This window comes from Mytilus edulis, chromosome 12 (assembly GCF_963676685.1).
Source record: "Mytilus edulis chromosome 12, xbMytEdul2.2, whole genome shotgun sequence".
NCBI classification, from domain to species: Eukaryota; Metazoa; Mollusca; class Bivalvia; order Mytilida; family Mytilidae; genus Mytilus; species Mytilus edulis.
The window spans coordinates 35,231,221-35,246,041 of NC_092355.1; the positions used below are offsets into that span (position 1 = coordinate 35,231,221).

Below are 14,821 nucleotides of genomic sequence, written 5' to 3' on the forward strand. Positions count from 1 at the left end.
ACCCGCGGAATTCTCCTATTAGGACATATACGCACTGTGTGTATATTTAAATCAAAAAATAATCAGCAAGTTAAGATCGTTTAATAAGTCAAAGAAACTATAAAACAGACAAAAAGATCAGTAATATAAGTTCAACAAAATAGAGACTGTCTTGAAATGTATTTTCGTCTTCAATATTGGAGAGTGTGCTTGATAATAGACTAAGTTGAAGGACACCGGCTCTTTTAAGCCTCTAGTTTTGTTATATAACTTAATCTCTGAGACTTTTCAAAATTGTTTTCGTTAGAATATATTGATAAGTGACTATATTTGTTGGTAATCAAACATATCAAATATATTTTACTTACTTGCAATACTGCGATCCTGAAGTTTAATGTGCGCATTGTGTGTTTAAATGCATTGGTTAAGCTTCACCATGAACAACATAACTCATAAATATGAATGTGTAAACCGTTTTTGATACTATGAGGCACACAATTCTCAATTGTACCACCTCAAACAGACACACTTTTCCATTACGTACGTACAAACTATATGCAGATTCAGCTATCAATGGAGCACTCTTGAGTTTTGTCAAATAACAAAGGAGGATGTATTTACACTACTACTTAATCTATAATCCATTGACATGCGCTGTTTATTCAAAAGTACTTGTGCTATGTATGTTTCCTTGACAAAAATGCCAGGTGTTGTTACGTAGCTTACATTACAAAACTTGAACATCTTTTCTACGTGTATGGAAATATCTTCACATATTTTTTTCATTTTTAAGAAAGAAGTTCCTTTAATATTATTCTCGTATTGATTTAAAAATAAGCGAAATAAAATGTGCAGCTATTGAACAAAAAATGTAAAGCTAGCATTCATGAGTCACTGGAAAGGGGGAAATAATACAATATGCAACAATCTACATCACATATACACGACACAGTCTTTACCTGATTGTGAATATTGCGGGAAACAAAATGAACGGATATAACGATCGCTACTGAAAAATAATACAATGCAATTTTAAGTAATAAGAACATTCCAATTTATGTTCGTACTTAGTTCAGTCTGCTATTTCTTGATTTATATAACAAATTATATAGATCCACGTCTATCCCAAAGCATTTGACTTGTCGATTGTTATCCTTCAAAGTTGCAATTTTCGTGCAACACCCACGTTAAATGAAATGCTATAGAATAGCTTAAACGTCCATCTATATGATTTAACTGTTTATTATTGGTTTCAGATTTCGATTCGAAGAAGGGAAACACAGAAAATAGCGGTAGATATTTATTTTTTTACTCTTTTTCGACATATCGTGTTTATTGGTGGTTAAGTGTTTTAATCAGCAAACGAAAACGTTGATACATGTTTATTGTAATCGCCACATCATATTGTGTTCCATTCATAGTGATACCATTAAATGTTATATAAAACACTGTCTTCACAACAAAAAATGATAGACATTAAGAGCCTAGTTCACATACGAAGCACATTGAAAACAAAACAATTTATCGAATATGGTGCTTGGTCAAATTGTTAAAACAGCAACAGCGTTCATAAGAAATTGCAAACAAAGTTTACCTGTATGCTTGAAAATTCTCAAGTTAATTTAAACACATTGTTGTTCAATACTTTCAGTGTCTATGTTTGTGCAACTTTTCATTTAAAGTGATAATAATTGACATTTCAAAAATGCTGTATATTATTTAAAACATTTGTTCAATGCCAATATCAATTGATAGCATACACAATATCAATTAACTGAAACAAGCAGACGTTTTAAAAAGGCATTTGTTTAGAACATTTTCCAAAATGTTATGTCATTTTTCAGACATCTGTGACATATAAATATTTGTTGAGTACGCATATCATATAACAAGCAGTCTTTATATGAAAAGAGCGAATACATGTATTATTAACAGTTTATATCATAATAACAGAGTCTGCTACAGTAGCGGGAGCACAAGTGGCAATCAAGAAATCATCTAATTTCAGCGGGAAACCAGCAGATTGGAATGTATGTAGAACTATTACCTTATTATAAGCATTTTTCCAAAATCCTCAGACGTTAATAATCATATTTCATTAGGTACATATCCAACGATGCATGTCTTCATAAACGTTCGTGACTGAAATGAATAGTTCAAAACGCGAGTAACATCAAATTAAATACATGAGGTGTCGGGTTTGATAAATCTTGAAGCGCTGAATGTTTTGATGAAAATCGTGTCAGTAAACTATTTAAATTGAAATAAACAAGTTTCAATATTGTTAAACATAACTGTTGAATAGGAACAATTCCGACTCTTTAATAATAAAAAAAAACTCATATCAAAATGTCTTACAATTTTAACGTTTAAATATTTAATGTGAACATATTTACCAATTATATTGGTTATTTAAATCTTAATTTTGGGCTTTAAAGAGTAATATATATTTACTGGTCGAAATGGTGAGTGTCCTATACCAACAGCAAGGATGGCTTTACATCAACATCTCTGTCAAACAACTAAAATTTGAATTAAATGAAACACTTTCTACTACCAAGGTGCAATCAGCATGATAATACACCTTTCCTTGTTAAGGGATGATTTTAATGGAGTTTAACGATACATACACAAATAAAACGATACGCCATGTTAAGAGAATATAATTATTTGATGTCAGCATTTCGATAAAAAAGTAGGTTTTCGTCTAAGATATTTCTTGCAATTTCTCACGGTGCATTGACGTATATGTTTTTTATGGTGAGCACTTAGAAAGATTTCGTTTCTGTTGTTAACATATTTAAGCTTTGCAATTAAATGTCTATAAACAGTTTGTGTAGTTACATGGATGCGTGTTTGATTAAAATAAATGTAAATATGTGACTGCCCTGAGATTAAGATAATCAAGCAATTTGTACATACACGTATACTGTACTGTACTGTTGTTATACATCTAAGCAGTCGGAAAATGTTTATACATACAACACAGTTCAGAATAACATTTGAGGAGTGTACATATAGGTCGCTCCTATATCCGTAACATATGTTAGATATATTGTTTGTATCAACAAGTAACCATATCGTGAAACGTTAACCTGTGTTTCTTTCAAGGTACAAACAGTTTGTGAGTTCATAGAGTCAATACCGGACTGTGAGCCGTATGTTGAGAAATTCAGATCAGAACACGTCAATGGGGCTGCCTTATTAGAACTCGACAAAAAAGATCTAAAAGAATTTTTCGAGATGCCTTTAGGATTAGCCGTCAACGTTTGTTCGCATTTGAAGAAGTATGAAGAAAAAAATAAATAAGACACATTTACGCATTCTACATTTGAACGTACGAATCTTGCAGATTTTCATCATAGTTTATCGTGGTTAAAAACCTAACACTGTGTGTTTCATTTGTTACGTATATGAACTTCTATATAAAAAGAAGTTGGAATTATATAAGAAAACAATAGAGATGCATATCTAAAATAGACGTTTTTATTGATATATATATATTTATACATGCTGTTTAACTTTCAATAAATATACTATCTAGAATTTTTTTCTTTTTTGGCTGCATTCTTGCGAAATAGTTGAAGTCACATGGAAAAGTAATATTATGTTCAAAATAGCAACCACTCAGCGCAGCAGAACCGTTTATAATATCTCGTTGTAGCGTGAATACCTAGATTGAAGAATTCCTCGGTTTGAACCCCGGAATCGTAAAACAAAATACTTCCAAATTAGTATTCTTTGTTTTTTCAGTACAAAGCAAGGTTAATAATGTAACGCATTTACATTACACACATTATTGACCTTTATTATGTGTGCTCAACATGCAATACCATTCAGTTAACTGGTGGAATCAGTCAACATAATTGAGGTGGTATATTGGACAGGCAACGAAAAAGGAACATTACAATGATTTTAATAGTTCGTTCTAAAATTGTTCTGTGATATCACTGTCACAGGTTAGGAAAGGGATTTTTATAGTCGACTATGCGGTAAAGGTCGTACGATTACCTATAGTTGTTAATTTCAGTGTCATTTGGGTCGTCCGTGGAGAGTTGTCTCATTGGCATCGCCATAGACATCGTTGCAATTCCCTACTCCATAATAGCGCTGTTTCAAATGAAAAGGAGGCAAATAATACAAAGGGAGAATCATGAGTTGAAGAGAATTCAAATGCATTGAAAAAATACTAGTATTCGACAAAAACTCACTTAAGCTACCCAATAAATGTTAATACGAATACGATAGTATGTGTTAATTGAGATGAACAGGTCATCGGGCTCATCGAGATGATGAATGGTGTTAACGAAAAAATATTGCCTTCTTAACAAAAGAAAATGTGTAAAAAATGGAAAGTGTACTCTATTCCCACATGACTTAAACGTACTTAAAGACTAAACAATCGAATCTGCGTTTTGTTGTAAAGTGCCCCTTTAAAAAAAACTTGGGTAACACCAACAACAAAATCAAGCAAAAATCAAGCAAAACATAGAGATTCAAATAAGTTAAAAATATATATCGTAGTCCAAACCAGCAGTATAATCCAAAGTATTATCAATAGTAGATCTAGATAACACTCTGATAAAACGTCTTTTAAAAAAAAGCCGTCTCTTGATATAACAAAAAACTTTAAAGAATTCAAATAGGGACACTCCTATACAATTTCAAATATCTTAACCCAGAATTCCTTCAAATAACATCGTCGGATGATTATTTACACCAACGTTACTTCCCTTCATACATGATGTAAAGAACATTTGCCATAACGTATGTCTGTATCCTCATGTAAATATATATCAATTGTTAACAGCCAGTAGCAAAAATGTCAACGGTAACGAGAATATGAACAAAAAGTTATACTTTGAAAGGTATGAATTAATAATGATGGATAGTAGAATTGATGTTTAACTTTAAGATAAGCATAGCACATATTTTTAGTTACATAGTGTGCTAGTGAACTGATACGGTATGTATGGGGTCAGTAAATTCCATATGGGGTGAGAGCGAAGCTCGAATCCCCATATGGAATTTACTGATCCCAATATACCGTATTACATCACTAGCACACTTTGTAACAAATTTAACTTACCCACTATCTTAACGTGTAACATTTAGACTAGTGACCTATCAAAATGAGCAAGTCTTCAATACAGTTAGCATTAACATGATGCCAACAATGACAACTTGTTAGGTTTAAATGTGTTTTCTGAATTTATTTCACTTTATCATCACTTTCTTCGTCTGTCGAAACCTTTAAGACTTTTTCTCAGTACTGTTTTGTTTTTCTAAAGTGACGTTTCACCACTAGTTACTGTGTATGAAATAAGCCCCGCCTCCTTATTACCTGATATGGAATATAAAGGATTTCGCAAAAACGATTGAATAAATAGCGAGAGGACTGGACATATAACCTATGCGTAATTTCATTGGTAAATAACTATATATATTTTCACCAAAGCGCGACACATTGCGGGGTACATAAAATATCGCACGTTCATTCCTCTGTCTGTCCTTTCGGTCCTTATGGTTAATTAGATTTGGGAATCAGAATATGTTTTCAAGACAAATACTACAGTAGTCCAAATAATTATGACAGTAAGGAAGGGTATATTAAATTTTTGCTTTGACGGCCCGCCTTCCTGTGACGCGTGAAAGAAAAAAAATAATATAGCCTTTCAAGACGTTTGGACTAGTAAAATACCATACCTCCTCCAACCTTTTGAAGTGCAATGATCGTTCCATAAATATTTTTCATCTGAATTTTTATTTTATTTTAGACAAAAACTATATCATATGTAGGACATACGTCCTGAACATGCATAAAATATTTGCCACTGGACGTTAAGCAAACAACATTCAATCAATTTATTGGACATAGTCTTGGTATAAAGCTGGAATTTAAGGTAGCGCCTTCCTCATATTAAGATGATAATTGACATGCATTATATTAGTAACATCAAAAGGGTCAGTCATCTTGAGATTGCTAACTATACGATATTTAAATTTGTTGAAGATCTCACAGAAACAGTAATGTGTTTTATTTCTTATGATTTTATTAGGCTGTTATCCTTTTAGAATCAAATGCACTAATATAATGGTGTAGAAGTTAGCATGCGGGAGAAACAGAAATTGGAGCATCGGAAAATCCACATTACGTTTCTTATTACGGAAAATTACACGCATTACGTCCCGCAAAAAGTGACGTTTTGCTGGAATTCAAACGCTTAACGTCGCGCCAAGAGTTAACTCCCTTGAAACTGTATCGGATGCCCTTAAATTTGCAACAATCATTCTATACAAATTGGCTGCAAGCAGTGAGGCATTAATTTTGTATGAAAACATTTTATATTTCTGATTAAAGATAAAGTCACTCACTCAGTAAGTACAAGCAGTTGTCCAACTATTGTTGGTTGTTATATATTCATCTAGGGGAGTTCATGTCAGTCTGAGTCTTTGACAATTGACATCAGATCTGTACAACGATACATTATTTTGCGCCACACTTCTTTATATTACCGTATATATTAACACCTAACACACACATGACACAACTGTAGTATATCTTTCCGAACATCTAATTATATAAGATGTGTTTAAACCTCAAAATACCGTTCATGTCAATAAAAGACCTTGAATTGATACATGTAGTGTAATCACAAATTGACTGGAATTCATTGAGCTCTGTTAAAAGTTTTAATACTTGCTTTTTTTGCATGTGGTAGAAGAAAATGTATTTCTCTACAGAATGTGTTACAATTTGCTACAGGTTCCACAGAAGAACCAGTGATTGGTTTAATTTACATCCTTCCATTGATTTTGTTGAAGTGAAACAAGGATCAAGCTTTTTACCAACTGCAAATACCTGCATTAACACCATGCAGCTACCTAGACCATCTCTGTTAATTAATTTACATCCACAGAGGAACTTTTTAAGCTGTATGATTATGTTTTTTTAAAACTTATTTTGGGCTTTATTAAAGTTATATTATACTGAACAGCAAAAAGGGGTAACAACAGGATAAAAAATAGTATTGTAGCCATACTAATTTAGTATGCAAAATAATTCTGTATCCACACTAATGCTGTGTCCAAAATTTTACTAAGACAAATACCTGTCAAGTTTAAGCAGCCAGTGGAATCTGCTGTTTCGAACAGCTTTTGTATTATTTTCTAGTCAGCTATCTTGCATTTTAATTTTAAATTTTATGTATTTCTTCTCTTGCAATTAGTTTAATGTATGTTGAATGTTGAGTTAGATATTGTTTTTTTGCACTCAAAAGTATTAATAAATGTTTTCTGTTGCATCATGATGTTGTTTTCCATTGGATCAAAACATGTTTTTCTGAGTTGAATAATTTAAAAAGAAAAGTTTAACAGAAAACAATCTATATTAAAAAAATTCCACACAGACAATCATCCAACAGCTAACAAATTAAGAACAAAACAAAGGACAGGATAAAGGACAAATACTAGTAGTCACTGGATTTGAACAGTCGATGTCTAGGTTAAGTGATTGCAGTATTAAGCCATTTTATTACTGGTATATAGTATAAACATGTGTACCAGTTTCCAATAATGGACACTTGATTATTAGACTCGCACAAAAAAGTTTCACCTTGTCCGTGGAAATTGTGTATCGGAGCATATCTCGTATATCATTCAGTCTTGACCAAACTTGATTTATGGATGCATCATGGGAAAGCAATCTGTCAGAAACCAAAACTTGGTCACTATGACATTGAGTTTAACCTTTGACCATGTTGACCTCTATCATATCGGTGCTTCTGGTCATATAAAACTCGTGCCAAGGGTAAATCTTGAACATAGGATCACTAAACTTGTTGTATTTGTCTGCTAAATACTGAATGATGGGTGTATAAATAAGCAAACAATATCAATATAAATGAAGAAATTTTCTTTCACCTGAAAAAAATGTTTCCAGAGGAACATGTTCCCAATATTAGCTCATGTGTGACTCTTTGTTTCAGCTGTTTGGTTTTTGTTGTTCAAAATCATGGATACCTCTTCCTTTTTCAATGAGTCAGTTATATGTACATTTGTATCAGTAATGTACAAAATTAAACATACATATTTATTCACCAAACCAGCTTTTATTACAGGTGTTTTATAAGTAGACATTTGGTTCATTATATACAAAGTAACTAAGATAATAATTACAATCAGTATTTAATAATTAGTAATATTTATTCTATAGTGCCTAACAAGATTTTGTGAGGTAGACGAAATTGACTTTAAAACGATCGTATTGACTTTTGATGTGCAGAAATAGGCAGATCGGACATATTTTGACTTTAGTTACTTACTTCTTAAGTTTGGGATTAATTGTAATCAACATATCCCAATGAGACTGAAAAATGCTTTTTTTTATTATGATAAATAATAATTTTACCTGCCGTAGTCGTGCGTAAAATATATGTCGGTATTTCTCTTACGAAAATGACTTGTTTAATGGAACAAAACGTATTATTTGTAAACTCTCTTCACAATAGGCTTTTAAAAAATAACCTTTCAACTGTATATTCCGAAAATTTTGTGAAAATCGAATAAGTGGCAATTCTTACCTTTCACACCTTAACTTTCATTGATAAAACATAATATTGACTCGTCCAGTGTCCAGTTTGAAGGTCAATTTAGTTACCGTACACATTCATGCACGTTCTAATTAATCAATAGTCATGTATGAAAAGCATAAACACGTTTGAAGGTAAACTAATAACAACTTAATCCAATCAAATTGCCTACGATTCAATAACAATGACCAGTCCACATCATAAAAATGTATAGGGGTCAACTGGGTAGGGAGAAAATGTCAGATATATTAAGTTCATTATTTTGCAATAACGAGTACAAATTTGTTAACCAATAGATTTGTTATAATTTCATAAACATTTCGTTATGTATTGGTATAGTTTTTGGATCTTTCATTAGCGTATTTAAGGCTGTAGAAAGTTTGGCCTTCAAAAGTCAACATAATCATTGACTTTATAAAGAAAATTCGCCTTTTTTAAACATTGAATGTTTCACAAATAATACGCGACAACAAAGCAAAATCATTTCTTAAAACACTGCAAAAAAAATAATTCTGATTGATGCAGTGGTATTGTCATAAATTGCACTGGAGTGAACAGTGGTACATCAAACGTCGAATTCCCTCACACAATGTTATCACACACTATAGTTGTATATTTTTTACAATTTTTATACACCTTAGAAATTCATCTATTCCAAAGTTATTTCCATTCCTGATAAATTCTAGGTCAATAATATATCTACACGGTTCGTTTATCAAGTATGAAAGAGATGCAAAAATGGGTCGTTCTCCATTTTCAACGTCATTTTGATAAACAAATCCTTCATCTCCATAATTTTGAAGATTTGCTGCACCATCCAGCCCAACTGGGTTCTGCAGTTGCCCAGATGTCCACACATTCAACGGTGAAGATCTTGCGGTACGAAGTCTATGGCCAGCCCATGCGTCTCGCCACAATTCTAGTTTTTTGTTAATTTCTGATATAAATATATAATGGAGGGTAGCTAAATGGATCTGATTTAGTGGATCAAAAATGTCCTTATCTTCCATGTGGAAAAAATTTGCTGTAAAAAAAACGTAAGACTTCATCATATACATCTCGCAATAGTCTCTCAATCCTCTGATTGTGTGTGCTCTTCCCTGTGATCATACTATCGAGGCCCTTTTTAGACAACATGAAATCTGCCACGGATACATTGTTCTTCCTTTATCAGATCGGACTCGATTCGGAATGCCGAATTTGTCTACTCATGATAAAAAGCATTGTAATAAAGTTTCAGAAATATTGATATCAGTGCACTTTAAAAAGATAATCAGTCGACTAAAACCATCGATCCCTCCAACATTAACAAATCGTCAGCGGACAAGTTTATGATTGGTATCAATGTGCCAAAGGTGGTTTGGTCCCATAACGTTGTAGACCCGCCTGTGAAGTCTCTCAGTTTGTCTTTCACGAACGCCACGACTGTTCATTTGATGGACACTTTCTCTTAATCTCCACCTCGGCACTCTAATTCTTTTTTATAATTAGCATCTGTTTCAAGGGGGTTTCTCCACACAAGGGAAAATCTTTCAAAATGTTGCCAAGTTCTACGTCAAGTTCATTGTCACTTATTTGTGAAAAATTACTTTTGCTTAATCCAAATGGTGCCATCCTCCGGTAAATAGTGCTTTGGGATACCGTTAGGAGTTTGGAAATGTAAGATACTTCGCAGCCATTTTCAAGGAAATTTTCCAGGATTGATTTGGGAATGTCAAAGGTTCGAGTAACTATAGGAATACTATAACATAGATAAATATTATTGACCAATCATATTGGCACATTTGGTTTTGGCATCATCGTTACCATATGGTATGGGGTTATTCTGTTGATAAAGAATAACTTTTGATTTAATAATTAACCAATCAGTTTGCTTCCATCCTCCCAGCATCCGTTCATCCTCTACAGCGGCCATTCCAAAAATCATAAGCACGAGTCAAATCTATAAAAAAACATATCTTTTGAAAGAAAATATTCTATTTAATACATAGACATGCCGGTAAGCTGCATTATCATTATCATACCTTGCATAAAATACTGACTATTATAAGTCGGTGTATTTTCAATTTATAAAATTGTCCTAAATGGAACCACGGATGCATGTTACTAAATCATCCAACGTGGCAGACAATTCAGATATCAATTTGTTTGTTTCACATCAGTAAAGACCTATATATATATCCTTAACAAACTCAAATCTATCATTTTACGTAAAATTACTAGGTTTTGACCGTGTTTTCTTTTTTACAATTGTCACATGACTTTAAGTGAAAATGGCGGCCGTCACAAACAAAAATCGGAGCGTCTTGTTTTAATTTATAACTTGGCCATCTGATACGGATGTGGCTCTGATTTTTACAATACAAATATGAAAAGTGGCATCGATATTTATGTGACCTAGTAATCAATTGAAACGAGTCTGTTATCCGATTTAGTGTGCATTTGTTGTAAGTTACATTTTCCTGCTTCCCAGTCTCTTTGAGTTTGAGTGTCTCTACTCGATGAACAAGATGTGACGCCTTCCTTTATACGAGTTCTTTTTTAGGGGACAACCATTTGATATTCTGGGAGGGACAAGAGAATGTGTTTTAGAAGATTTATTTATTTTTGCTATTTTTAAAAATACGGGTTATTTTATTTATTTTTTTAATCTTTTGTACAAATTAATCCCTAGTTTTTCTGAAGAAAATTAAATTAAGAAAGAACAGATAATTTATATTTTCCTGTCATGGGCTCAGTTATTTTTAGCTTTTCCCAGAGCAAGCTTGTTATTCTCAACCCCCCCCCCCCCCAAAAAAAAAAAAAAAAAAGAAATAATTAAAAAATAAATAAGTTAAATGGTTGTTCCCTTACTGGTAGGAAACCAATGACAGTTTTTACTTGGTTGAGCATGCAGTTGATTGCTTTATGACTTTATGAGTCTAACAATCCAGTTATAATGTTCTACCAGACCATATGATATAAATGTCCCTGGCTCCACATTGAAAATGTTCACTGAGGTAAGGTACATACACTTGTATATTACTTGTAGTTGCAAGGTTCACAATGGAATATCTGGGTCCATTCGCCCTGATACACAACCATTTGGAATCTAAATCTAAAGGGACATTTAGATTATAAAGCAAAATTAAGCCATTTTACACCTTTCCTAGGTCAGGATCTCCAGTCTTAAACTTGTTGTACCGCCTTAGAGGTGATATGGTTAGTGTGATGACTTCAAGTGAGGTATGTCATTTGTTCCATTCTTTGTCAGGTTTAACCAAAGACTTAAAAATTATTATATTTTGCTTCTCCACCAAGCACGTGTAAGATTTAATAATGTCCTCCATGAAAAAATGTCCACCTGACACATTTTGAGAATATTTACTTATTTAAATGTGTCCTGGACACAATTGCCTATGAAAACATGTCCTCAGGAATGAAAAAGTGTCCATGACCATGGACATTATTTACTAGCATAATATTGTCCAGGTGGACATTTTTTCACAGAACATTGTGTCTGCCAGGGCAGTTTTTGATATGCTAAAATTATTAAATGATATCCATTGCCTTGTTATTACTGGACGCATTTTATATTTAATTACAAACTTGAACTAATTGTTACTTTAACATAAGAATTGTCTCTGACATTGGCACTCATACCCTTTTTATCTTCAAATTTATATATTTTATTATAATTATATACATGTATAATATTCAAACTCAAATAAGTAACAGATGCTGTTCAGTTTAATTTTCCTTGGAGGACACAACTTAATAACATTCACTATGAAAATTTTTTCTGCAGATGGACCATACATTGTATTTTACAACTGTCGCTGTAAAATGCTGTCCACATAGGAGACAATATTTCATGGCAATGAACATTATTTATTTTTTATTGCCTTCTTCTCTGAGATAATAGATATAGTTCTTAAAACTAAAATTTCTCTATGTTCACTTCCATCCTTTATTTATTTGTTTACATTTGTATATTGATCAAACTTTTATCAATCCTTCATATTTTAATTAAAATTGAAGTATAACAAAACTTTGTAATGACCTTTGTATTACTTGCCTTGGAGGACACAATTTAATAGTAACTGCTATGAAAATTTTACCTGTGAGTAGACACTTTTTCATATTGTTGACAGTAACAATATGTCCTTTTGAAGGACACCATTCCATGGCAAGGGACATTATTGACAACCAAATTTCAATGAAAAACTGTCCACATGGACACTTTTTCACAGGACACTATTATGTCTTACACACACAGCTTTAAGGAATAAGAGCAAAGACTGGTCATCCTGGAATCAGAATACTGCGTATAAGTAAGGTGACATGTATTCCTGAAAAGTGATACCTTGTGAGCTAGCATTTTAAAAAGTTTGGTCAGCATGTCAGTTAAGTACAAAGCAGGGTAAATATATATTTCTCAATAGACATTATCATGTTCTTGTCCTGCAAATGCATATGACTTGTCACTGGACATTAAAGAACCATCCATCCATCTAGTCTTTGTTAGTCTTGAACTGTTTGTATACTGTACATGTTTATCCTCTGTCTGTCTGTTTGTCAGTCCCTCTGTCCGTCTGTCCCATCAATATTTTCGTCACATTTTTCGCAAGAACTACATTACCACAATTTCTGAAATTTATATGAGTGACCTATACCATGTGATGCATTTTCAGATTCATCACTCGACAACTTCCTGTTTATCAAACACCAACATCATGATAGCCAAGTTGAAAATTTGTCACATATTTCTCAGGATCTACATTACAAGAATTTCTTAAATTTGGTTTCAATTAAGGTTTATATGAGTGAGCTATTCTATCTTGACTATGTGAGGTGCTTTCAAGTTCAGTTGAAAATTTTTATCACATTATTCTAACTACATTACAAGGATATCTGAAATTTGGTTTCAACATTGTTTAAGGTTTATATTTAATTAGGGAGCTATATCGTATGATGCGTTTTCTGATTCATCAACTAACAACTTCCTGTTAACCAAACACTTACATCATTTTACACATGATAGTGGCTATTAGCTCAATTGAATTTTTTGTATACCCTTTCTATGAAAAAGTTGTGGTATACTGTTTTACCTTTGTCTGTCTGACCGTCCTTCCATCCCATAAATATTTTTCATCACATTATTCTCAAGATTTACATTACAAGGACTTCTGAAATTTGGTTTCAAGGTTTATATGAGTGAGCTCTATCCTGTGATGCGTTTTCAAATTCATCATTCATCAACGTCATTGTAGAATCATTATTACAAAAATCACTAAGAAAACTCACTTTGACCTATTTTTCTGCTTGACGAATTTGTCAAAAACCTTGATGTAAAGGTTTTGTTAAATACCGATTGTTGCAAATGTTGCATTTGATATCATGACAGACGTCTCATAAACATATTTTCTAGCACCATGCAGTAAATATATTTCATTCTATAAATATTTAGTGTATCAACCCCCATATGATGAGTTACCCATGTTTTCTCTAACTAAGTTCAGTTGTAACATGTTAGACATATCACAGTGTTAATAGTAAATTGTTTTTATCCACAGAAAACTGAAGATAATTTGCAGATATTGGAGGAGTTGTACCAGTCAGGAATGACGTCCAATGGAAAATCCAGTGAATCATTTCACAAAGAAGCAGAAAGTAAAACTGGTTTACAACTTCAAGTTATACAGGTAAAATATCATGTTAAATGGTATCTTTTTGAAAAGGTAAAATAGAATACATTAAAAGCAGTAATTTTTTTGGTGGATTTAATCTTATTTAAATGATTATTTTAAGACATAATTATCTTGTTCATTAAATTACTTCAATATCAACAGACTGAATATGTTTTCGGCTTACAATGAACATGTATACATTTTCTGTTTGGTTAGATGTCTTGATATTTATCTTGAACCATAAATATAAAACTATTTACAATCATGATAAATTTCATGGGAAATGAACAAAATGCTGTCATTATATATTAGAAGATGGGATAACAGGGAATGACACAACGCTCCATTAAAGTCACAATGTTTAAATAGCTAACAATAATAAGTGAAAGTATAGCTTGCAATAGAATGCTTTTTCTTTTGTTAAGCTTCTCAATAGTTGTTGGATTTTTTTTATTAGAAATCAAAGGGGAAAACATTTATGATTAGCATCTTACAGTCATCCATATACTTAATTGTTAAATTCTTTGTTTTCCATAAAACTATGCATTACAATTAAGGTTTTTTTGTCAAAGGATTGGATTG

The 14,821-nt window shown here is 32.3% G+C and overlaps 1 protein-coding gene across 4 annotated transcripts in view; it reads left to right on the forward strand.

Annotated features, from left to right (window-relative positions):
• LOC139498337 (neuralized-like protein 4) overlaps positions 1 to 14,821 on the forward strand; it is a 226,625-nt gene that overhangs the window by 51,141 nt on the left and 160,663 nt on the right. The window contains exons 6-8 of one of the 4 annotated variants that reach the window (XM_071286708.1): positions 1,236 to 1,271; positions 1,933 to 2,009; positions 3,091 to 3,525. In XM_071286708.1, coding sequence (XP_071142809.1) covers positions 1,236 to 1,271; positions 1,933 to 2,009; positions 3,091 to 3,288 — 311 coding nt within the window. In that variant the 3' untranslated portion in view covers positions 3,289 to 3,525. Of the gene's footprint in view, positions 1 to 1,235; positions 1,272 to 1,932; positions 2,010 to 3,090; positions 3,526 to 14,821 lie in introns of those variants that run through there. The other 3 variants (XM_071286711.1, XM_071286714.1, XM_071286713.1) reach the window with 3 other exon arrangements.